Source organism: Taurulus bubalis (genome assembly GCF_910589615.1).
Source record: "Taurulus bubalis genome assembly, chromosome: 2".
In the NCBI taxonomy this organism is placed as follows: domain Eukaryota; kingdom Metazoa; phylum Chordata; class Actinopteri; order Perciformes; family Cottidae; genus Taurulus; species Taurulus bubalis.
In genome coordinates this window covers 40,475,312-40,500,329 of record NC_136590.1, presented here as the reverse complement: position 1 = coordinate 40,500,329, position 25,018 = coordinate 40,475,312, and the positions used below count along the sequence as shown (strand labels likewise).

Genomic DNA, 25,018 nt, shown 5'->3' with positions numbered 1-25,018 from the left:
GTGTGTGTGTGTGTCAGCAAGCATTTCATTGGCATGCGGGGAGTCGTGAACACCGGCATAGAGCAAAATGAGCTCTGCAGGATTCGGGTTGGGTTTTTATCCGGGGGGTTATTTAGTTGAATTCAGGAGCGCACGTCTACTGTAAGGAACTGGACTCACAAAGGAGAAAGAGATGACATTTCCTCTGTCAGCCGACTGCTTGATGAAACTCGGGTCTCACAGGTGCTCTCGCTGCAGGAAATGGCCAGCCGGACATCTGTGAGAGAATTCAAAGGTTTTCATTCCTATGACATTCAATCGTGTGTGTGCGCGTGTGTGTGTGTGTGTGTGTGTGTGTGTGTGTGTGTGTGTGTGTGTGTGTGTGTGTGTGTGACAAAGGTTTGACCTTTTGATGATGAGCCAGTTAAGCTGAATGTTATTGGGCTACAACGATCAAGTAAACAACCTCAAACGCCCCAGAAAGACACTGCAGCTAAAGCATGAGATTAGGTGGAGCCATATCCATTCCACTAACTTGTTATTCTACCGACTCCTCTTCCTACAGTTGACTGAGCTCACAGCCTTCCTTTTTGTCTTTCCAGCTCTGGTGGGACGCCGGCTCGGGTCACGTTGATGCTGGTGGGCGCTCCCCGGTTCGCTCCCCGCCACCTGCTCCAGCGCCGCCCCGCACCTCCCCGCCCGCCATGGCGATGAGCAGTGACCCCGGCCGCGAGAGGCCCGGCCTCGACTCCGACAAACAGACCGGCAGTCTCTCGGACATCATGGCCGCCATGACGATGGAGGACTCGGACGACTCCGCCGCCAACGGCGTGAGGAACGGCGGCGCTCAGCAGGACGGGGCTCAGGCCAAGAGGAGCCGCGCGCCGCGGCCTCACCTGACTGGGAGGAAGCTGTCGCTGCAGGAGAGAGGCACCTACCGGTCGTCGGGCCCCGGGGGAGGATTCACGCACGTGTCCCCCCGCGTGGCTCGCAGGCCCACCGTGGAGTCCAAACGCGTGTCCATATCTGACGCCCAGGTGAGGAAGCGATTTGAATTCACATGAATAAATAATCAATGAATAACCAACAACAAGGCCTCGAGCTGCACAAGAAAGAATTCTGGTCACGCTGTTTAAAGATGAGTCATCTAGCAGAGGAAGTGCAGAAAAATGCAACCGTGAATCTTTCACCTTTGACACGCCTAACCTCTAAAATCATTTGGAGCATTTCTACTAGTTACTCAGCAGTTGCGTAGCACAGTTGGAGGCAAAGATTGATACCACTCTCACCTCCTAATGCTGAATATTATGCTAGAGCCAGGGGACATTTATCTTTCCTTAGCTTATCGTTGCTTATCTTAGCTTAAAGACTGTAAACAGGGAAGAGGCTAGCTTTCTTCTGTCCAAAGGTAGCAAGCCAGCACCTCCAGAGAACACTTTTTAACGCCGTAAAGTTGCCAGCCAACCAGTGGAGACTCTTGGAAGTCCTTCATGAAATCGTCCCCCGTGTAGTCCCACAACCTCCTGTAAGTCTGTAACAGTTTTTTTTTACATTTAAGGTTTTTGTGTGGAATGAACATCCAAGATATACAATGCTTCAGAGGGGCTGGCACGTAGCTTTTAATGCCTTTGGACAGAACCAGGCTAGCTTTTGTGCTAAGTTAAGCTAACCAGCCGCTGGCGGTAGCTTCATATTTAGTGCATAGACATGGAGAGGAATTAAAACTGCACCTATGGAGACAGTTGTAGATTACTTTTCAATAATAATGAGTATCATTATTTGGATAGCATGGGAAGCATGTCGCTGAGAAACCAGCATCTCTTTGTGCTTCCCTATAACAACGAAGAGGACCCTGTCGCTGCGGGTGACAGCCAAATCTCCATTTTCCTCTTGACTTTTCCCAATTCAGACTGAGCATTAAATATTCATGACATCTGCCAGGATGTGGAACCCTCTGAATTTAGTAGACTGCTCCCACCGACTCGCAGACCTGTCATTGTGTCCTATCTGAAAATGGAGTTGCAGCTTCTTGCACTGAACCATGAAACAGGACTCGTGTTCCCCAACTCTCTCTGGGGGGGAGAGAGAGGGGAGAGAGAGGGGAGAGAGAGAGAGAGTCTCTTGCATGCACAACATCCGGAATGGCTGACGTTTTGAGTGTATTCACTGTTACTTAATATAACAGCAGTCACCACAATGGGGAAATATATTATAAGAATTACACAGACATGCATGTTTTCAAGTTTCTTTTATCTCCGCATCATCAATATAGACATAAAAATGTCCCCCCTGACAATTTGGGAAGTCCCATACTCAGCCGTGTGTGTGTGGTTCTCATTCCTGACTTTCTTATTGCATTTGTTATTGCCCATCACTCTGTTTCTTACACATGCGTGTAATGTGTATATTTGTCGTTATTTTTTTTTTGAACACTTTCACTTCTCCATTTTGTGGATTAAAGTTTAAAGCACCCAAGCATACAGGGTTAACTGTGGGTCATCCTACTTGAGAGCATAATAATAATTTGTGTCAAAACAGGATGTCAAGTTTATTCATGTAGCCATTTATCATGGGGATCTATAGCACTCAGTGCTCCGTGAGGACTCTCAGGGTCATTTTGCTAAATTGATTCTTGCGTCTCTTTTCCAACGAGCGCTCCGCTCTGCTCGTATTTGTATTCACCGCCACTTTGGATTACACCAAAATAGAAAAAGGAATAGAAATGAGTCAACAGCCATGGTGAATGACATTGGGAACTAATTACAGTGTTAACTGTGCGAGCTGTGAGCGTTAGAGCAAGTCTCCATTGGAAGTTCCCTCTGAAAATTTCACACGGTCTTGGACTTTGTATCCGTCACGTCCCACTAATTGTCTATTAAAATAAGCAGCCGCGGAAGACATTTGAGAATCAGCGACGTTGGCAGCCACCGAGAGCAAAGATGAGTGTCGCTGTCTGTTCGTCTTCACAGTACATTAGCACAGTAAATGATGTGCATATAGAACAGTGTGTGTTCATTTGATATTTCATCTATGAGTAAATCTAAAAGTAAGTAAGTAAGTCATCTTTTCCCCCCCAAGGACATTTTGCTCCCACACCGTTCGATCAAAATTCATGTTAAAATGACAAATTGAGGATACGACTTCACACTTGCCGGCTTTTAATTCTGTCAGATACAAGTTCCTGTTTTATTACGTACTTCCTGGGGCTCATTATTCGTCATTAGAACGAAATTCATGGCCATTGATTTTGGACGCGGCCGTGGCAGTGATGCATTTGTTATGCACCGATATTGATCACAGCTGAGTAATGGATGGAGAGGCGTGGGTGGAGAGTTTGCTGCGGATCGGGCACAATGGAGGACAAGAGTGTGACGCGGAGGGAATGGGGGAGATGAGATCTGTGGGTGTGTTGCATGCCTGCGGGGCCAACGTGGCAGTGTGACCAGATTTATCGTGGCCCAGTGACGCGGCTGAGTTTGATTCATGGTTGCGTGTATTCAGGCCTCCTCGTCCTTCGGCCCTGACCGGGTAGTGACTGCGGTGCACCGCCGCATGAGCATGTGCTGGAAAAGTCTGTGATCCCAATGGAAGCCCTCCCAGACAATCCCTCCTACTGCTCTTTTCTTTGGATTCTCCCCATTTGCCTTTTCCTTAATCCTTCGCCGTCCTATTTTCTTTATTCTCTTTTTACCAACCAAAGAGATCCTTTTCTAAATGTTCCACTGCTTCACCTACCAAAAGTCTTCTATTCTGTCTCCAGCGGCAATGCTCAGTACGGGCTACATAACCGGTGCATTGTGTAACCGGCTACATAATAGCATATTTCCTCAAATACCTTGCCTTACCTTGAGTGAGATCCGTCCTGCCCGACGCTTCACCAGTTTGTTTGGTTACATCTGTGTTTCTCTGACCTCCTCTTTTGCTTTGAACGTGTCCCAGTATCAAGCCTCAGGCACTGGTACACACACACAAACACACACTAAGACATAGCCCTCAGCTCACCTACATGAAATGCTCCCCACCACCAAACCCCCCCCTGCTATGATGTGCTATGCTTTGCCCCTGGCTGTGCTGTAGCAGTGGTTGCTATGGAACTGCAAATCACCCATTTAAGCAGTAGCACTCTAATGGATTTTTCAGACAGTAAACAGAAACTAGAGACTGCGTCGTTACCTACATCTCAAAAATGCATGACTCTCTACACACACACACACCCAAAAGGCGGCCATGTCTCTGTTTTATGTGATTTAAAAAGCGTTCCGTCATGTTTTTCTTTTTCCAATGAATTAGCTGCTCACGGCCTGTTCTCTCCCCTCCCTCACAGGACTGTATCCAGTTGAACCAGTATAAGCTGAAGAGTGAGATTGGAAAGGTAAGTTTTATTGGTTTTCTGCCATTTGTTTGATTTGGAGAGCTTTCTGGGGAAATAGCAGCAGCAGCTTTGAGAGGATTGAACCTTCGCTCAATTTATCTGTGTGAGAAAATCCCATCGGCAGCGTGCCCATACTCAAATTTGTGAGTTGTTTTCATTATGTTGTTCCGGTCCATTCTCGAGAACGCAATATATATTTTTTTACACCCCGACTATCCACCCACAGTATGGTTAGCTACACATACTTAAAAACTAGCTCGTTGAAAACAGTCCAGTGTTGTTACTTTACATTTTAAACCACAATATTTCTGCATTGTTGCTCACATCATCTCTCTGTTAGCATCCGTCTCCATGTTGAGAGCCATGCGGAGGCAATAAATGCTTTTTATTCTGTATGGAGGCACCTTTATGCAAGTAATATGTGCAATGTCACTTACCTTAGTTTAGTATGTTAGCATTGTAACGTGTTATCATCAGCGCTGTAGTCGAGGGGAATTTAAACCTCATGGTGCTTGATGAGAAGTCGGGATCACCAAAGTAATTTGTAATAAGTCGAATGGCATTTCATCTAATCAGTCTACACTGAGGTGGACCAACACCACGCTTCTAGCATGGCTACCAACGACGAATTGAAAAACACTAGATTGGATATCGTGAGGAGGAAATAAGAAGCATAAAATCCAAAGTGTGCGAAGGAACTAATGTTGTATGCTGCACCATTTCCAACTTCACAGGAGACTCTGAGCTGCAGCATTACTACATTTGACAGCCCACCAGATCGACTCCAGTTTTGCATTTCAAAAAGCGACGCTTGGAGGATAAACACTTTTTGTGGTTAACACATGGGGGAATTGACTGTGGCAGCAACCGAGAGGAAAAGTTAAGAAACTGGCAAATTGAAAAGAGCGAAGTGCCGTTTTTAGATTATCGAACGGCATTCAAAGGGTCCTATTAACAGCAGACATGCTGATGGATTCAAAGCAGTAGATTTTAAAGAGGGGGAAAGAGAGGAGCGGATTGAGACTCATACGTTCAGATGTTCATGCTTGTTTTCAGAAATGAAACCTGTGATATCAAACATCTCCACTTGAAAACACTTGTCAGGAGTTACCACCGTGGATAACGACTACAGGGGGGAACACGGGTGCTTTCGATTCGTCGCCTAGGTTTGCATGCGCCGACTAAAGCTCACAAATAGATTTTTGTCCGTCCACACGACCACTTTTCCTCTAATCCTTAGTCACTTACATCAGCCAGCTGGCAAATTTGTCTGTACAAGACATCAAAGGTGATATAACTCGCTTTATTTAAAGAGCGGAAAGAAATAAGGATTATGATGAAACTGTGCTGCCGTCTGTTTCTCAAAGTGATGCCTCGGGTATTGTTTTTAATCCGAAGCTGAACCACAAAGTGTTGCTGTGAACGAGTGTGTCCACACATTAAAAATGAACCTCTCTGTCGTTGCATTGCAGGGCTCCTACGGCGTGGTCAAACTCGCCTACAACGAGGACGATGACGAGCATTACGTAAGTCGACGCAATCGTTTTCACATTTCAGAAACGACGCTGCGATTCGCAGCTGAAGATGCCACGCGGCCACAGCCTTCCTCCGAGTCTTCATCAAGCCTCTCGACCTCTATTGTCTAGACAGAAGAGCTCCATGGACAAAACTTGGAAAAATGAAAGTGGCTTCTGGTGCCACTTAAAGTGCATCCAAGACTCTATCTTTAAAGCAGCGATGCGGGTGCTTTGTGTGCCGGGTACAGCTGCTTTGAGGTCAGTTCACCAGGGACTGTCTGGATACGAGCCGGCGCTCTGCAAGAGGTCATTTTAGGCGTTTCCATCGCTGGGATTTGCCCGGCGCACTCGGGAGGGCCCCTCCAAATGTAAGCCGTTTTGTGTTTGAACACCGCTAAGCCGCCCTGTACAGTAACAACAATAAAAGGGTTTGGATAAGTCATGTCGGCCGGAATTGCCAACCATCGTTGGGTTTAAGATCTACTTTTGAACCGGAGCCAGTAGGAGCTCGGAGCCCAGCGAAAGCCGGCATTGAAATCGGCAGCTTGTAAAATGGGCCAAACGGTATCCAGCAGGAGTTTATGTAAGGATGCAGACGCTCCCTGTAACAGTGAGTGAAAGGGACCTTTTACATCTAGACTCTGGAGGAATAATGACATGCGGCTTTAAATGTTGACGTCCTGCAGGGCTGCAACCCGCTGTCCTAGAAATTGCGTTCACAAATTGCCAACAGGAAAATAAATGTTTTGTAAGAAACCTAACGATGCCCAGGTTTTTAATTTTTTTTTTTTTAATTTTATCACCATAAAGTGGAAAGCAAGTGGCAAAACGTTGCTACTCAACAACGTTGCTACTCAGAATCAGACAAAGTGCCAATATATTTTTATATTTCCTATTTTATTTTTTCTGCTTTGGCGCCTCATGGCTCTTAAATTAAGGAGAGGGAAAGACATGGTCTTGGTTTAGTATTGGGAAGGTGGCATGTTAACTTTATTAACCATTTTAAACCATAATCGTTCCGTAGCCTTAAAGTATCCCTCCTCGGATGTTACACATGGTTTAATAATGGTGTAGTGGCACCTGGCTGGAGAATTAAGAACTGTTTATCTAGAAGTGTCCAACTCCTTACAGAAGTGAATTGAAACGCATTTTAATTTACATTTTACTTTTTGTGGATTTCCTAGAAATTTGGTTGTGTGGATGAAAGTGCTTTGCTTTGTTCACCCATCGTCCATTCAAACCTCTTCCAGCACACAAACCTCTTCTCACACTACAAAAAAGTTTTTCCCATAATGCCTATATATAAACACATTTTCTCAGAGGTTTTCCTTTTGTCAGAATCACTGAGTCTGAAACCACAGAATCCTGAACATGAAAGAAACGTATGTCCATTGCAACACAATCTTTCCTCCTCCTCCTCATCCTCCTCGTCCCATCTGCCCTCGGTGTCTCTGTGTGCACAGTCGTGTATATACAGCCCTCATGTTTGCTGTGCGCTTGGTTCTTCTTGTCGTGCGTCTTTGCTCCCGCTCCGTGCGGAAGCGTTCCCGACTGTTGACGGTAAACGTTAACTTCCGGGACAGACTGCCGGCTCAAATGACAGACTAGTCGTCGGAAATAACAATGACAGGAATCTGGAGAGCGGCAGATGAGCAATGACGGCATGGGAGGTCGATTCCATTTCCTGGCAACCCGAGTTGGTCTCACACAAAACTGATTGGATATTTGCATGCGGAGCATCTGCAGCACCAACCCACATGAACTACAGCACACGCATGTCAGACTGAAGGGAAATGATCTCTAGCAGTTCAACTGTAAATTACCCTTTTTAAATTATGCATTTTCATATTAAGTTGGAGCACTTAATGTAGGTGCCAGGTCCTCAACCTCCTAATGAAGACACTGATGAAAATGTACAGGATGTCGATAATGTTTTAAAGGCGCTAAATTAGCGGCGCCGCGAAAGCGTAGCGCTCGCCCTCTCCGGTTCGTAGAGCCCGCCCTCTCCAGCCAAGTAAGTGTTGGCAACCATGTTTTATTGTCCAACGTATCGACAGAAGGCCGTTGAGGTCCTGCATGCGTTTGCTGTGGCGTCCTGTGTTTTAATAATGACCATGATCACAATTTGATTGGCAGTTCTTCGGTTGTGCTTCATGCTGTTTATCAGCCTCGGGCGGCAAAAGTAAACTACATTTGAGCAGCATTCACTCAAGAGCTAATCATTGGCAGGACTAACAGGTGAACTGTTGAGATTTAGGCCCTGATGATCACTAAGTAAAGGTTAGCTCACACAACCGTTATTTCTTGGGTGTAACATTTTGGATTTCATTTCTGAGCAAACTTAAGGCACAGAAGTCTTTCATTATTGTGAGAACTTGTTTGTCTACAGATTAGAGTGCTGAATAATCCAGAAACGGCACAGCGAGGGAACAATACGGTGACATCATTCTTAAACCTTTCTATACGACACCTCCTACAAAATAAAGGTCCTGCTGTCATGCTTTTGGCTGCCTTTGATCATACATCACGATTCACCAGTACCTCCTTGGCTCAATATCGGAACTGAACTCACGTTACCTCTTATATTGTGTTACCCACAGTTATTGCCATGCTTTGTTTGAAAGCAAAAGGAAGTCGTTACCCAATTTCACGTTTGGTAAAATACATTTACGAATATTGCTCTCTGGATATAATATGTTTAACTGTTTGATGACTGTCTGAGTCATTAACCAACCTCCCACAAGTCGACACACACAAACACACACACACACACACACACAGACACACAGACACACACGCCATGGAAACTGTGTACAGGCAAGGATTCTTGCCAAACCTGGTTTCTGTCTGGTTTCTGTCTTCCTCTTTTGCATAACCAATTCCTTGCAACGATACACACACGCGCACACACCACACACAGCTGTCCTTTATAAATGGATTAATGTTCTTTTCCATGAAAGATTTATTTTCCTCAGACTCGGATACTCTTGACCTTTTCGTAAAAGAAGAGAAAAGAAAAGCATAATAACACAGTTATTCATCCACTGATTTTAAAACAGTCATGTTTCTGGCTTTGATGAAGGCACCTGTGAGAACATTTCATGAACATTTACATTTTTTTCTTTGGTATATCTGCTTTCAGTTCCTGGTTCTCTTTCTGGTCATTAATGTGAATACGCTGTGATCAAACTCATGTCTCTCTTTCCCAGGCCATGAAGTTGGTGTCCAAGAAGAAGTTAATGAAGCAGTGTGGTTTCCCACGTAAGTCCTTCCTCTATTCTTCTTAACAGACACTCGCACAGTTCACACATTCTGCACAAGTGTATACAGAGGACTTTAAGGAAGTAGCCTAATCTCAATTACAAACGCTGAAGGTGTGTGCACGTGAGATGAGAGGTTGAATGTCAGTTAATGTCAGAATTTGGCAGCTTCAAAAGCACATTGATATGTGACCTTTCAATGCAGCATGAGACACCAAACGGAGCTCTTAACAAGTTAAATCATTCATCATGTAAAAGGAAACTGGTTTTAAAGCTGTAACCACCGCTGATCCCAACGACACACAATGACTACACACAATGAGTACACATGGGGCGACAAACAAAACAAAAGCAAACCACAATACTCCAAAAACACCCTGCTACATGTTTCCATCATAGTGTTGTATGATTTTTCACTGTCCACACCAGTTGAGTGAATCGTTGATCAAAGTTGTATGTGTGATTTGTGTGGCGGTCCGCAGGTCGCCCACCCCCAAGGGGGCCCAAGGCGGCCCAGGGAGAGCAGCCCAAAATCCTAGGACCCCTGGAGAGAGTCTACCAAGAGATTGCCATCCTTAAAAAACTGGACCATGTGAACATTGTCAAGCTGGTGGAGGTGAGAGCATCTCCGTCGGTTACGGTTTTTATGTGAAACATGAAACGGTAAATGGTTGCTTGGAGTACCAGTGTGAAGGATTTAGTGGCAGCGAGCAATAAGGTTGCAGATTGCAAAAACTGAATACCCTTCTTTTTTTTTTAACACAAAAGGCCCTGCCTAAAGCCAGTACTTGGTTTGTCCCTTGTATGCTGCCGTAGAAACTGTGGAACAGAAACCGCTCCTTATGTATATGTATATATGTATGTATACACAAAAAAACGTCATGTTATGATGCCCAAAACACACCTATGATTATTTAAGAGTCTAAATACAACCCTTTTGTCCCTTGCACCTGCCCAGATTATGCACCAGTGAACTCGCAGAAGTGGAGTTGGACACGTCCTACATGCACTTTAGACCATGCTCTATAAATTGTTTAAGAAGGGCCCTCAGCCTTATATGAATTGCGAGCTCACAGTTTGTAGCTACACACACCTCCTAAATGAACCATCTTGTTTTTCCATTTTGTTCATTTTGCGATGGGGAAATGTGTTATCTCATAATTATTTCTCTGATAATAGCATGGGGTCGTCCACAACGGGCTGAAATCCATTGTGGTCGGGTTTATCCTTTACCACTGTTCAGGTAACCTTTCTCGCTGTGTACCCGGACTTCTGCTTTTTATTTATGTCATGTCAGTTTACATCAGACCAAAGAAGGTGGATAAACCCTGTGCTGCCACGAAACAGGTGGGAGAAATGAGATTTACCCTCCAGCACATCCATCATACTTCTACCCCTGGACCTTTCATGATGTTTGGGCGATATATTCTGGGGGGGAGAAAACAAATCTTGCGCACAATAAATAGATTCTCAGACCGACAACAGACAACGCTCTCAAACTTGGAGACGGATAGACTTTCTACAGAGGCGGTTGTTTATGGAAACTGATTTTTCAAGACGTGACTCGAGATGCCCAGTGCTCCCTTGCGATATCTTCGAAGTGTTTTATTTTTTTCCATCTCGGGCAGATGGCGGGGGGGCAGCGCCGCCGCCGCCATCGGGACTCTACCTCAGGGAGCCAGTCGGTGGGAGAACTGTCTGGCTCGCTCTAGCGTTGAGAGAGAGAGAGTGAGAGTGCCAGAGTTTTTAAGTAAAAGCTGAGCACTGCTCCTGTGTGCTCGCTCCAGCAGCGAGCACACACACACACACACACATACACACTCGTCTCTTCCCTCCTTTGTCCGCCCCCACACTCGTAATGGGCATATGTAAGTGGGCAATGGGAAAAACCTGCTTCATCTCTCTCTGTTCGTCCATTTAAATGAGCTGTGGTCGGGCTCACATTCGTTACGGGTTTCCAACGGGTTCCTGCAAGACTGCATTCCAGTCCGTCTAATTAAGAATATACTTTTGAAGCATGGAAGCCCACGCCAACAGATTAAAACCGATGACGGTGAGGTGGTCGCTGATGGAAGAGATCGACCCCATACTCGTTAAGGCATGCAGTTGTTATGAAAATCCCAAGTGTGTAATTTCCAATAACAAAGAACAACAACCTTTCAATGCATCTTAGGAAGGACATTAGTCAACAGCTACGACAATTACGAGGCTACTAATGGTTTGCACTTTGCACTCGAATGCTGATTTACTGTTAATAGCTTTTTGAGCTTTCAGAAAAACAATGGTGCTAATAGAACAGTTTCATGTCTGACTGTATAAGACAGTTTGAACAAGTATTCATCTATTGCATGTTTCACTGCCCGTCGTAACAGACGCGAGTACAAAGTCTTCTTCTTGCTTCAGAGGAGATTTCCTGTCCTTATTTCCACACTGCTCTGTGTCCTTAGCAGATGTTTACCTTCACTGTGCTCGTTTAAATTCACCAGGATGCTCTGTTGAAGCCGACGCTGCAGATGGACTGTGTGTCCCGGCAGCCTTGCAGAAGCATGGGAAGCATGTAGAGAACACCCACATCTGAAAAGATGTCCACTAACCAACGCACAGCATCAACTGACAGGATGCGCTCCACAGATGGAGCATTGGAGCACTACTATAACACTGGCAGACTCATGATTGGACTAAATTGATGCAGCAGATTCGGATATATCATCTTTTTGTACCATTCGTCTTTCTCGTCAAAACTTTCTCGTCAAGCCCTCAGGAAGAGCTGCGGGCTTTGAAGCCAACTTGACATGATGGCCAAAGCGTGGAATTACAACGTCCGGGTCCCTTTGACTTGCATTTGGAAAGGGATGTCTGTTGATCCGCAGATCTTCAACTTCCCACTACAAACAATGAAATAGCCCTTATTTAAATCATTAGATCCTCTAAGTTGTAAAATGTAGTTGAGAGACCGGATTGTTCCACATGTAGCGGGTTTACAAGCATATTTTAAACTAATGAAAAATAATAAATCATCATCAGTCGACAATCGTCGGGTTCAGAGAATGCTATTTTAACAAATGCGTGGCATTCAACCAAAAACAGCTTGAACATGATTGGTCGATACTAATCGGACTGCAAACGGAAGTATTAAAGTCTCATATTCCACCATGTTGTCTCGTCGACTACATGTTCTGTATGTGATTGTAGAATCTGTTTATAGAAATTAACTTCCAGATATTTTTTTAATTATTTTTTTAACATTTGGGTACTTTATTTATTAATTCATCAAACTGCACACAGCTCCTTCTGGAGCCACAAAAGGCTCTGAACAATCTTATCCTCCACAGAAGTACTCCCCGAGTCCTCTAAACAGACTTTATGTGCACATCCACGATTATGCTAGTAGTGGCTATTGTAGCCTCAGGCTAGCTGCTCGGGGCTAGCGCTTCTGTCTTTGGAAGGGTTTTGGTGTCAAGATCTAGTTTTAAAGCCAGGAAATGTTTTTCAATTTAAAAAAACTGTACACATGGGGCTTAAAGCTATCCTCACAACTCCTTCCTCTAACTCTGCTCAGTCCTTGATAAGCAGGATGAGACTTGAATTACTGATTGCTTACCGTCGGCTTCTTAAATGACACCGATAAGAATCATCGCATGTTGCTTTCATACGGAGGTGGTTTTTCACGTGGAAAAGTCTTCACTCACGATGTTAATGTTGCAGGTGCTGGACGATCCGGCGGAGGACAACCTTCACATGGGTACGCAGATCATATTTTCTTTTTGTCTACATCTTTCGCCCTAGTTTCGACCGCTCTCCGCCTTTGGCTTTTTGCACATACTGTATGCCACCAACAAGTGTTCGTATGTCTTATTCATAATTCAGATCATCTCTTGCTTCCTTCCCCACCACCTTAGGGCTCACGTATTATGCATAAAATAAATAAATAAAAGATCTTCCATCGGCAGTGCCAGGTCACAGTGCCAGGTCACAGCCTGTATTCCTGTGGCACGTCCATGATGATGATGATGATGATGATGATGTGAGTGAATGAAAGAAAGAATACATTGTGTGGTCTTACGTGTCCCTTCTTATTGCCTTTTTTCTGACAGTGTTTGAGCTGATGCCTAAGGGGTGAGTAGAGAACATGTCCTGTTCTAATAATAAGCATTTAAGGCTCATCCTCCTCTACCTTCACCTCTTCAATGTTTCATCCCTCCCTCCGTCCCTGCAGCGTTCCTCTTCATCACTCATTTCAGGTGTTTGTTCCGTTCCAGGCTTCAAAGGGATTCATACTGTTCTTCGTTTTTTCACGGTTATTACTTGTGCCGGTAATCCGTGTACGTGTTTCGCGTCCTGATGCACAAACTGTTCCTTCCTACGCCACAAAATGAAAAAAAAAAAAGCAATGTAATGATCGGAGACCTTTTGTTATTCTAACCTAATTGAGGTGGGAGGGGGTAGCTGGTATCATTTAAAATATTGTGCAAACTAAATGATTAGTTCATTAATTGAAATTGAATAACAACACTATTGTATCCCCTGCTATTTAGCCTTTATATGCACTATATAAATAATCAATACAGGATTTTTTATTATAAACAACTATAATATTTTCTGTAAATTCATCAAGAAACTTAAGAAGAAAAAGAACTGTGAAAAAAAGATTCATGACTGTAATGAAGCATTAAGTGAAATTTAGACTTCGATATGTCCAGTCACAGTTCACTTCTGAAGGCAGTCATTCTCTATGCTCATACTGTCATTTTTAGCGTGTATATTTTATATGTTATATATATTTTATGTTAAAACACTACTTTGTTTAATATTATTACTTGTCTACATAAGAGGCGTTTTTTGAATACACGCTCCACGTGTCTTTATATATGCTAACTGTGTAAGTGGGTTAATAACCATTTATTAAATGTGTTTGTGCTGCTTATGAATGCTAAATAGTGTGTGGCGTTGAAATAAACAAACGAAAAGACAATCTAGAGATTAATCCACAACTGTTTAAATCATCTGCAGTTTATGTGTAGACCATCTTAATGTAAGAATGCAAATATCAGCTCCTCTTGCTTGGGGTTGTGAATGGTTGGAGCAGATCCAGGTTGTGCAGTACATGCTGTTTCTAACAGTATCCGCTCAGCAGGCTCGATCTTTGCTCTGATCTCTGTATCAGGGTAGTTCAAACGTAATTCCCTTTAATCACAATCACACCAGGGAACTGCGGCACGGCGTCGCAGAATATCAATATTGACGGAGGTGAAGAAAGCTACAGCCGCGTAGAACCGTGAGACGGTGTTTTGATGCACACATAACAAGCTGTTTTTGCTGCTGTTGGGTTTGGGATCTACGCAAAGAAAGATAAAGATTGTCTGTATCACACTATTTGAGTGTCAGTGCCGTCTGAGCAGGATGTCTCCGATGCATATCTGTATTTGAATGTCTTGACATTTGGAATTTAAATTCTTATGCAAATGACCGAAAAACTGAGATAATGGATTTGTCTGTGTGTGTAGTCCAGTGATGGAGGTGCCCTCAGACAGTCCTTTGACCGAAGAGCAGGCGAGGTTATTCTTCAGAGACATCATCCTCGGCATAGAGTACCGTAAGTATCTCGTGCAGAACAAGGCCTGTCTTTGAGTCTTTGAACCACATCTGTGAAGCATTTAACTGACACTAATGTATGCTTTTTGGGCTATTAATTCCCTGGTTCCCCACGCCCACTTAAAAGGCTACATGCAGTTTTTGCCGTGTTCCTAGTGGCCAGGAAAGCATTGGATATTTCATTTTCCTTTACCATAACCATTGCGATATCAGTGTAAAAGTATAAAAACTGGAACATTTGGAGCACGGTGTCTCTCCAACAGTATGATCTCTCACTATTAAACAAATAAATAAAAAACCATGGTAGCATTATCTAATCTAATAGGACAGAATGTGCTTGACCCTCTGCTCCCATGCCCCTGGGGTCTGGCTACACATTTCTGCCGTCCACCATCAGTATCGAGCCGCTGCTCAGTGAAAGTTGTGTCCTCATTTGCTGTAGATCCATTTCACCTGGCTGTGAGCCCATGACTGGGGATCAGTGCTCTCTGAGCCATCTTAAAAACGAGGCTTCAGACTATCAGAATCAAACCATTCATAGGTTTATTTTTTTTTAAAACAAAATGATTTGTAAATGCATTTACACGTTTAGTTTTTGCACACAGCTGTTTTTGAGTGCTTACACCTCATTAGTCATAGGTCTCCGTTGAGGCTCAGCTAGGTTTCCAGATGAAAAGCTATTTCCTACCTCTTGGCTTTTTTTTTTTTTTTTTTTTTTTTCTGACACTCTTGGAAGAAAGCAACCTCTGAATTGGAGTATATTGACGTAAAAGTTTACAGTAAGAATTCATTTCCAAACCACAGACCTTGCCATCATATATATTGTGTAATTGAATTAACCAACAATTTTTGAAATAATTGAAAGAAGAAATCATCAACTCATAACAAATGTTATTTAACGGGTTTTCATATGAATTATGAAACTACACTTTATAGTATTGAGCTTATTTATTTATATATAAATAATATATGTATTTATTGATGGGTTTATTTATATATTTATATATACATAGCCCAAGGACTATTATTTTGACTATTATTTTGAAAAACTTCTAAAACCTAAATTAGCTTAAAGTCTTTATCATTTGCCATTCTGTAGGTCATTGACGTTGTGTGTTTTTAAATTTGAGTATTATTGGTGCAGCTAACGACACTTAATTATCTGGTCTAGAGTCGAGTGCCTCATGTTTTAATAAGACCTCCTCAGACAAGTGGGCCCCACTTATCCAGTCTGTGAAGTGTCCGGGGGTTTAGCTCCAGATAGCTGTTAAGTGTTAAGGCTTCGAGATGAGTTTAGGATCACAGCATACACGTCAGTCCTTTAGTTAAAGAACAGTTTATTAACTGGCATTATAATAAAAAAACGCAAATTACATGCACATTTCTGCATGATATACACGTGTGACTGAATACTGACGAGATAGATAGTGGTCAGTCAGATAGTGTGTCGGTTCTTGCAAGATATCACAAAATGTAGTTTTTTTTTAGCCCCGCTGCTGTTCAGGGTCCAGGAATAACAAAACCTGGATGCTGTTCGTCTGTCTTCCTTAAAGTTGACTTCCTCTTCCTCTTCAGTGCACTACCAGAAGATTGTCCACCGGGACATCAAGCCTTCTAACTTGCTGCTGGGGGACGACGGCCACGTGAAGATCGCAGACTTTGGGGTCAGCAACCAGTTCGAGGGCAACGACGCCATGCTGTCCAGCACTGCCGGCACCCCTGCATTCATGGCACCGGAGACCCTTTCAGACGCGCGGAAGAGCTTCAGCGGGAAAGTGAGTTGACTCTGCAGTCACACAGCCGGTGGGTGAGCGTTCCCGGGTCTGAGGACAAGCGATTACTGCGGCCGCTGGTGTCGGTCTAAGCTGGGAACCTCATGATTGGAAAATGAGAAGCATTAAAACCAAGATGAGCTTTCAGACCTTTGCCGGCCTGCTAATCCATGGAGCAAATTGTCATTGTCAGTCTTTTCCCGTGTGTGTGTGCGTTAGCTGGTATTAATAACAAGGAAGCCAGTAATGCGGCTGAGCACAAAAGCATTACCAGAGTCAATTAACGGAGTACGGCTATCGGTTTGACACACCTCGTATGGATTTGGGAATGTTCCACATCGCTGTACGGTTTCTGCTTTGACAGTCGAGCGATGATCAGTCGCGTTTGTCAAGGATAGCCGTAACAATTGCATTGATTTCCACCTGCTTCTACATCGAATTACTTGCAAAAAAATACCAGAATAGAATCTCTGATTACAGACAGAAAGGATGTCGGAGCGGTTTGAGTGCCCGCCGAAATCTATGCAGTCCTATTAGTCTCGCATTGATCCTGATTGGAATTTGTTCATGCCATACTCCAGAGAGCCTTTGTGGCCATTAGGCACCAACATTTGTGAGTTTCTTGGTGTAAATCAGCAGTGAAATATGGAATATCTGACACGGATATGTCACTTCAACCCAGATTGTCATTCCCAGGAGTCCATCAGAACAGCCAGTCACACAGCACCTTGTCTGATAACACATGTCTGTGGGATTGTGATAGATAATGCAGGCTCAGAGGGCTAGTTGTATCATTTCTTATCTATCGAGGAGTAGAAATGGATTCCTAGGAGAGCTATTCATCGAGAGAGAGAGGGAGAGAGAAAGGACAAAGAGCGTGATGGATCGCTGCTGTGCATCTGTTCCCTGATCACACACATCCATTTACAAGACATCTTTACGCTAGACGCCTCCCTCCTCCCTCTACACACACAGACACAACAAGACAACAACATTGAAATGTCCCACAAAGGTGTTTTGATTGCTAGATGTATGTTTTTTTTTAAGTCTGTTTGCCGTCATGTCGCAATTAATGTCACTGCTGGCTCTTTCTTCAAGGCGCTGGACGTGTGGGCCATGGGGGTCACTCTCTACTGTTTCGTCTTTGGGAAGGCAAGTCTGCACATTTTCTTTTTTTTTCCTATTGTCTTTCATCTGGTCCACCAAAGGCAGCAGCAAAGGCAACACTTCTGTTTGATAAACGGCCATCTAGTCTCGCCGTCTCATTTGCTTCAGTAATGCTAGGAGCTGATTAGTGCTGGTATTTGTCTTAGTGGGTTTTTTCCTTGTGTTTCTTCTCACCATCTTTCCTCTGCTCCACCTGCAGTGCCCATTTATTGACGAGTACATATTGGCTTTGCACAATAAAATAAGGACCAGGCTTGTGGATTTCCCAGAAACGTAAGTCCATCCCCTGCGTCCTTTCCTCTCCTCCTCTTTATTCACTTTATTAAGAGACAGCAGCGATGTCCCTGCCGGCTACCTCCAGTCCACAGCTGTAATCATCCTCTTCGCCCGTTTGCTATCTTCTCAACTGCATCTCAGTCGCAAAACTATTTTCCTCTTTTCTTTCACTTTCAAATTGCATCTGCGAAAAACATGAATAGCTTGGCGCAGCAGCCAGTAGGACACACAGTATATGATCAAAACAAGTGACGATAAACCTCTATCTTCACTTTGCCTGAAAGGCCAATGTGGAAGTATTTATTTTTTTATCGTGAATAACGCTAGAAAAAGACGGGAGAGGAAAAAGAGATGGGGAGCCAGGAAGTGTGGCAGTGGCGCCGGACCGATAGGAAAGCATTGATGAAGTGTAAACGCAGCGTGTGTGAAAGGGCTACGAGTGGCAGTTGGAGTGTGTGTAAGAACAGGGTGTCATGTTGTCAGTGATAAGTGTCTCCTCCCCCGGTGGGCTCAAGAGACTCCGTGACTACTCAAGAAGAGGGCGATGCCTAATGGGGGAACTTCCCCCGCATCACCGAATGGAATCATGTCCACGTTGTGCCGATCAGTGGCAGCGAGCAGCACCTCTGTCGTCAGCACTGAGGGCCAAGAGGCTGTCGCCGTAGGGCATTGTGATCGCGCTGAGCTCGCATAAAGCTCTTTTTACACTCATGACCGCTATTCCAGTCACGCACGCTCACGTTGTTTTACCGGTGTCAGGGAAAGTGCATCGTCGTAAACACAGGTTTTAGCTCGCTGTTTGGAATATTTTAGAGCTGACTTCACTTCCAGTTGTAGATCTTTAGGGCCCAGCAGGACCAAATGGCCCATAAACCAGTGATCCCAATCCCCACAGGCCTGTCGGACCGCTTTTTCACCCGTTACTTGTAATCCTTTATTTTTAGCAAACTATTTCCAATGTTAAGCCATTAATGTTAGGATTTTCACCCATTTGTCGATTACTTTCAGCCAGTTTCAACTGTTAGTTTCAGTAAACTATTTTAATTGTTAATCCATTACTTTTAGCTAATTATTTCAACAGCTTATTCATGACTTTTAGCTCACTATTTTAGCTGTCCATCCATACGTTTAGGCTAATTATTTACCGTTTATCCATTCATTTTCACAAACTGTTCAGATGTTGCTGCTGACTTAATACGAGGACATATCTTATTTTTTTATTCAAATTGTGATTGTTTTTTTTAATAGTTGAGCAGCTGGAGCTACTCCACAATCTTCCCACGTATCTCCAAACTATGGTTGGCCCTGATCGAGAACCGCTGCTATAAATAGTCTTCAGTGACTTCAAAAGCCAATAGTTTTCTCCATTCTCGAATAATTGTGCTGTGTTTTGTGCAGGCCAAAGATCAGTGAAGCGCTGCAGGCCCTGGTGCTGCGGATGCTGGACAAGAACCCCGACACCAGGATCACCATCCCTGAGATCAAGGTGACTCCCTCGAGCGCGATTCCAACGACGATGTCATTGCTCATGTTCAGACGCATTCTCCTGGGACTGGCTCAAAGGGGGTATACACACGAGGGTTAATTCAGCATGTCTCTATGGAGGGCGGCGTTAACGCTGAGCCAGTGGTACAGGGGGAGGACCGGGACGCGCCATGACAGATCCCCTCCGTGTTACCATGACACGATCTAATCATGCGTCAGTGAGTCATGTTCTCACCAGAGACTCCGTTTGTGTTCTTGAAAGCAAGAGATAATAAGGCATTAGGCACGCACACACACACACACACACACAAGCTCATCTTACTTGACAAAAGTAAGTATAACATTGCAGATTATTCCCTTTTAATGTAAGAAGAAGAAATAACACAACTACACAATGTATTTACCTATATAGAAAATACACGGCCTGTTATGATGAAGAAATGAGTTTGAAGTTGCTTTAGCTAGGTTACCCATTGATATAAGCACACTACCTTCATACATTTTTGTCATTTACTTTTTGTCTTGATTGTGGTAACTTTTGACCGGGACATTAAGAAAAATTAACTTTTCTTTGATCATTTTGAATGATAATTTCTGAAGGAGCAGCCACATCATTTGGGATGTTAATGGCTGATTACTTGTGTTTTGAGTTTGAATTACTAGCGTCTGCATTTTTTGCGTCATCTTGGAAGTCCTGGATGTCGAAGCTTAATTCCCATTGAGCACTTCAGTGCATCAGGATGAATGCAGCCATTTGGAGGGATAAGTCTGGAGATGTGTTTTCTTATTGTCAGCCCATCAAAAGACCAAAAGCAACAGAGAGCTGATCCTTCTAGTATGAACACGCCAGTGAGCCAGAGAGGGCTGCAGGAATGAGTCCTCTAAGCAGGAATGAGTCCTCTAAGCAGGAATGAGTCAGCGGTTTCGTCACTTCCGGTTCCCTCGTCTTAAAGTCAACTGGGATTTGGTTGGATGCCTGAAATAAAGTCAGTGGTTAACACAAGCGGAAGACATTTTAACATTTTGTTTTACAATTTAAAAGTCAGTAAATATCCCCATCGGGAATTTTGAAGCTTCTTCGTGTCTTAAAAGGTGCTCGCGTAACAAGGTTTTACATGAGACGCCTAAACGTCATCACAAGAGCAGTTTATAGCCCAGTGTTAGCTTTTTACTTCATAAAAAGTGGTATTACATTTACATAAGATTATCTTGCTGAACAAAAGGTGCAAGTGTCATAAACATTTGTTTATCTTCTGGGGAACAATCCAATGGGGTGTTTGCTGAAAACTGGAAACTATTGAGCCGTCTATTGAGAAATTTGAGAAGTTTAACAAAAGAATAAACTCCGGTTTGTTGCTCACCGTGATGGATTATGTGTCTCGAGCAAGTTTTTAAATCTTTGTTTTTAGTAGCACAACAACATAAATCAAAGCAGATGGCTGCTTGGCAGTAAATGCTCATGTATAAATCAATAATAGTGTAATATGAATGCTAGAAAAAACTGCAGTCACCCTTTGAAATCATGAAACAATGGACTCAGTTGAACACCGCGAGCCAGACTTGTATACATGTATATTATATATGTGTGTGTGTGTGTGTGTGTGTGTGTGTGTGTGTGTGTGTGTGTGTGTGTGTTTTAGTTGGACCAGTGGGTGACCCAGGGAGGCACGGAGCCCTTGCCTCTGGAGGAGGAGCACTGCTCTGCGGTTGAGGTGACCGAGGAGGACATCCAGAACTCCGTCAAGTTTGTTCCCAGCCTCTCTGCCGTGGTAAGCAGCCCGAGCGCTTTCATGTCGGGTTGATGCGTCCATGCTCATCATCAGTTCGCCATGATGGTGATGGTGACTTCACTTTTCAGAAGGCAGCCTTGTTCACAAGGACACTGTTGCACTGATTTGGAAGCAAGCCCACATAGTTGCACATATAGGCACTCGCAGCTTAGCGACGCCTATTAAAGGGCACAAGGGAAATTATGAACGCCATCGATCCTCGGCTCTGTAGCACACGATAGATTGACTGTTTGCAAGCCGATGACGAGGTAAGAACAATAATAGCTTCTATATGGACTGATATGACATCAGCAAGATATGTACATGAGCATGTATGGCCAGCCATGTGAAAATGCATTAACAAACAATGTCAGTATAAGTATTATCTATCAGATGTAGGGAATCCTGAAAAGTATGCATTTTTCATGTCCATTATAAACGTGACTTGACATGGCTCAGACATTCTGGGATGTTCGTATCCCGCAGTGAATCCATCTCCTCTATTCTCCGTGCTGATCCACGTCCTTGCAACCGTCCTGTGCTTGCGACTCTTTCAGATCTTGGTGAGAGCCATGCTGAGGAAGCGCTCCTTCGGCAACCCCTTCGAGTGTCCGAGCAGGAGAGAGGAGAGGTCCATGTCTGCGCCTGGCAGCCTGCTCATGTAAGCACCCTGACAGTCATCCACGTCGTACACGTTATACCTGTGTATCTCATCCAGAGGAGATGAAAAACACACACAACCACGCGAGACTCGTCCTTATTGCAGGAATTGCTTGAGACCGGTGCTTCACACCTGTCTCCTCTTGTCTGCTGTATAAGGTTAACTAACATTCAGCCTCGCGGCAGCAGCTGCCGCTGCTTTGCGTTGCCATAGCACCATAATTCATTCTTTCATTGTATGCAGCGGAGCTTCCAGCTTTTATAAGTGTCTCTTTTGTGTGTTGCTTCCAGTTTTCAAGGGTAGAGGGATTCAGAATGACGGAGACTGATACAGATCTACCACTGCCTTCGGGCTGACCTTTTGATTTTTCCGAAACACCTCGCTGGGGGAAATAAACGGGTGATCGTCTGATCCCGTCGGGCAGTAAACAGTCCAGCCCAGGGCCAAGCTGCAGCATCCATAGCTGCCCTTCTGTACAGCAGGGGCCCTCGGGACAGTATTCACCGTTGTGTGTTCGACAGACTCCGACATGAGGCTCTAATCTCCCGTTGTAAAGGTGTTCTGTGAGATGACTTCTCCTCCATCTAGGTTTCCCCTGATCACTGTAGGCAGTCAGAGAGCTGCATTCTGAGGTGAAGGTGTTTCCAGAGGACGTGAAGGGAGTTTGAGACAACACTGCCCCCTGCTGGAGAATGTGGGGGGATGGAAACCCACGGCTTTGGTCTCCTCATCTAAATTAAACTCAACTGAAATGTTCAGACCGTCTGTCCATGAGCTCATAGTTTCTGATTCTTGATCTTCATGCCACCATGAGCTATAAACCGTACTGATTAATAGGTGGGCTATGAAGAGAGACCCGAAACTAATATGAGGCTCACACGTAGCATGTCATCACCCTTTTCAACCGCTTTCATTTTGACCTGATTTTGCCAAATTGGTTGGGAGCCCCATTAAAATAAAAATGCATATTGGTATGAAGTGGAAAGAAAAATCTAAATGGATCAATCAATGATTATTAACTGCTGGTTAATTAATATACTGGTCATTTCTGCGCTGATATCGGAGCCACACATACATGTAGCATCTTCAGGTAGATGAGGGAAAGTGTGTTGCCTTTGCCCCGCCCCCACCCCCAGAGGTCACCTTTGCCCTCTCACCTGTGACCTTTTCTTTCTTTCTTTTTTCACCCACCTTTTCTCCCACTTTGCTGCAGGGACTCTTGGCCCCTCCGGCCCACTTTAAAACTGCACCCCTCTCTCAGGTAACACTTTGTGCAGCACAGTCCGGCACGCTGTCTGTCCAACATCTGCCAGCCGCCACGCCCACCAGCGTCATCATCATCATCATCATTATCGTCTTAGACTCCTCCGCTCGCGCTCATCCCCATCATGACAAGTGATGGAGCAGCCTAACCCTTCCCCAGCTGTCACCCACCCTCTCCCCGAGAGTTCCCTCATCTCCCTGCTGCTGTCATTTAATGCTGTCCATCGTGTGACAAACGCGCTTCTCTGCATTTGGAGAGCTTTGGAGACGATCATTCAGCTCTCTGGAAGCGCTCATATTGACGGATGTCTCTCTTTTATCTCTTGTTGCAGAAAGAGCAGCACGGGAGACGGACCCAGAGACGGAGAGCTGGAGGACCTGCACGAAGACGAGCCCTCCTCTTGAGTCTTTCAACAGAGCTTTTGTCCCTCCCTCCCTCTCTCCCTCCCCCGTTCATCCACGCGTTTCTTTCACATCAGTGACAGACTACAGGCATATCGTTCTATACACTGGACAGACTGATGGTTTTTAAACCCGCTTTTTAGCTTTTGTTTACGCTCGAACTCTGGTTTTGCTATCACTCCCCGACATCTTCCTCCTCTGGGCACTGACTTAGATCCACAATGTTAACCGCTCAGCCACTTACTGTTGTGACGGGCATCAGTGAACCAAGAAGAGGAACTCAGCAGCGGGAAGAACACTGTCAAGATTTTTTACCCGTCTGCATGGATGAATAGTTTGGCCTCCTCATCAGAATGCTTATAGACAGCTGTCCCAGTCACAGCCAGCCTGACTGAGACAAATCCTCACAGACTTCAGCATGTTAATGACACTATATTGTCTGTTCAGTGACGTTTTTCTTTAAATTTCACGTCATTTAATATTGTACAAAGATGTCTCGAGGTATCATCAATGTTATCGCCTTCACGGCCCGGTTCTTGTGTCTGTAGCTTTTACTTTGGAGCCGACGTCCTTCCTGTCTTCACAGTCCTCGGGCCGACTGGGTGAACTTCTCTGATGGGAAGGAAGGAGGAAGTCGGCCATCGAAGGGGTCGTCACACGGAAAGGACAGCGGCTTTGCCACGCTCGATCACGGTTGAAAGGGACTTTCGTCGCTGTGTAATGTGCAATTATTTCTGTGTTGGGTGTCATTTCACGCTCCTGTTTGTCTGCCGCTTCCTGCGCTCTCACGCTGTCTCTGCTCTTTCATCTCTCACGGTACCGTTTGAATTAGATGTGAAGTAATTGCGAGAGAAACTGGAGCATTTGGAGAGGAATGTTTGATGGCGAGTGTTAACAGACTGGGGGGGGAAAAGGGTTGTGAACTCCTCCGACCGCCTGTACCTTTTTAAATAATTCCTCTTACAAATGAGAATGTATTATTATACAACCGTCTTGGATGATCTTATTGTCCAAGATAAACATCAAAGAGTGCTCCTCCACAAGAGGTCAAAAGGGGGAGCGTTGTATATGTTTCTTTTTTGCTCAGGGGAGGGTTGTCTGGCTTTTTTAATTTTCATGAAAGTCTCATGAAAAGGACAAAAGTCACTGTTTCACAAAATGTTATCCTCCCAAAAGTCCCTTTCTCCCTCAGCATCATAACAAACTGTTTTTTTATTTTTTTAAATGGTCGCTAGATGTGTCAAGTAGGTATTTGAGCTCAATGTCACTCTTTTATGTCCATTATTTTGGGCATCGTTAAATGTTCTCTTAAAATGTTTGCGTTGGTGGCTATTGTGAAAATGATTATACTATAAGTATTACAATTGTATAGATATTCAAAAGTGCATTCTTAAAATATGAATTGGATTTAATTTAAATTAGATAACAGCCCAAAATACAATATAGATAATCAGTCCCGATAGATGACCATGACTTACTCCGTAAGCTAGTTTGTTAGCATTT

The 25,018-nt window shown here is 44.2% G+C and overlaps 1 protein-coding gene across 1 annotated transcript; it reads left to right on the top strand.

Annotated features, from left to right (window-relative positions):
* Window positions 1-683: 683 nt before the first annotated feature.
* Window positions 684-23,518, top strand: camkk1a (calcium/calmodulin-dependent protein kinase kinase 1, alpha a; the record flags this gene model as incomplete). The annotated part of the gene is made up of 16 exons (XM_079237179.1): window positions 684-1,016; window positions 4,304-4,351; window positions 5,824-5,877; window positions 9,078-9,129; window positions 9,611-9,744; window positions 12,834-12,870; window positions 13,223-13,244; window positions 14,633-14,721; window positions 16,296-16,495; window positions 17,591-17,644; window positions 17,859-17,932; window positions 19,334-19,421; window positions 21,061-21,189; window positions 21,747-21,850; window positions 23,064-23,111; window positions 23,446-23,518. 16 exons carry the CDS (start codon window positions 684-686, stop codon window positions 23,516-23,518), a joined length of 1,539 nt encoding a protein of 512 aa, XP_079093305.1.
* Between the last annotated feature and the right edge of the window lie 1,500 nt (window positions 23,519-25,018).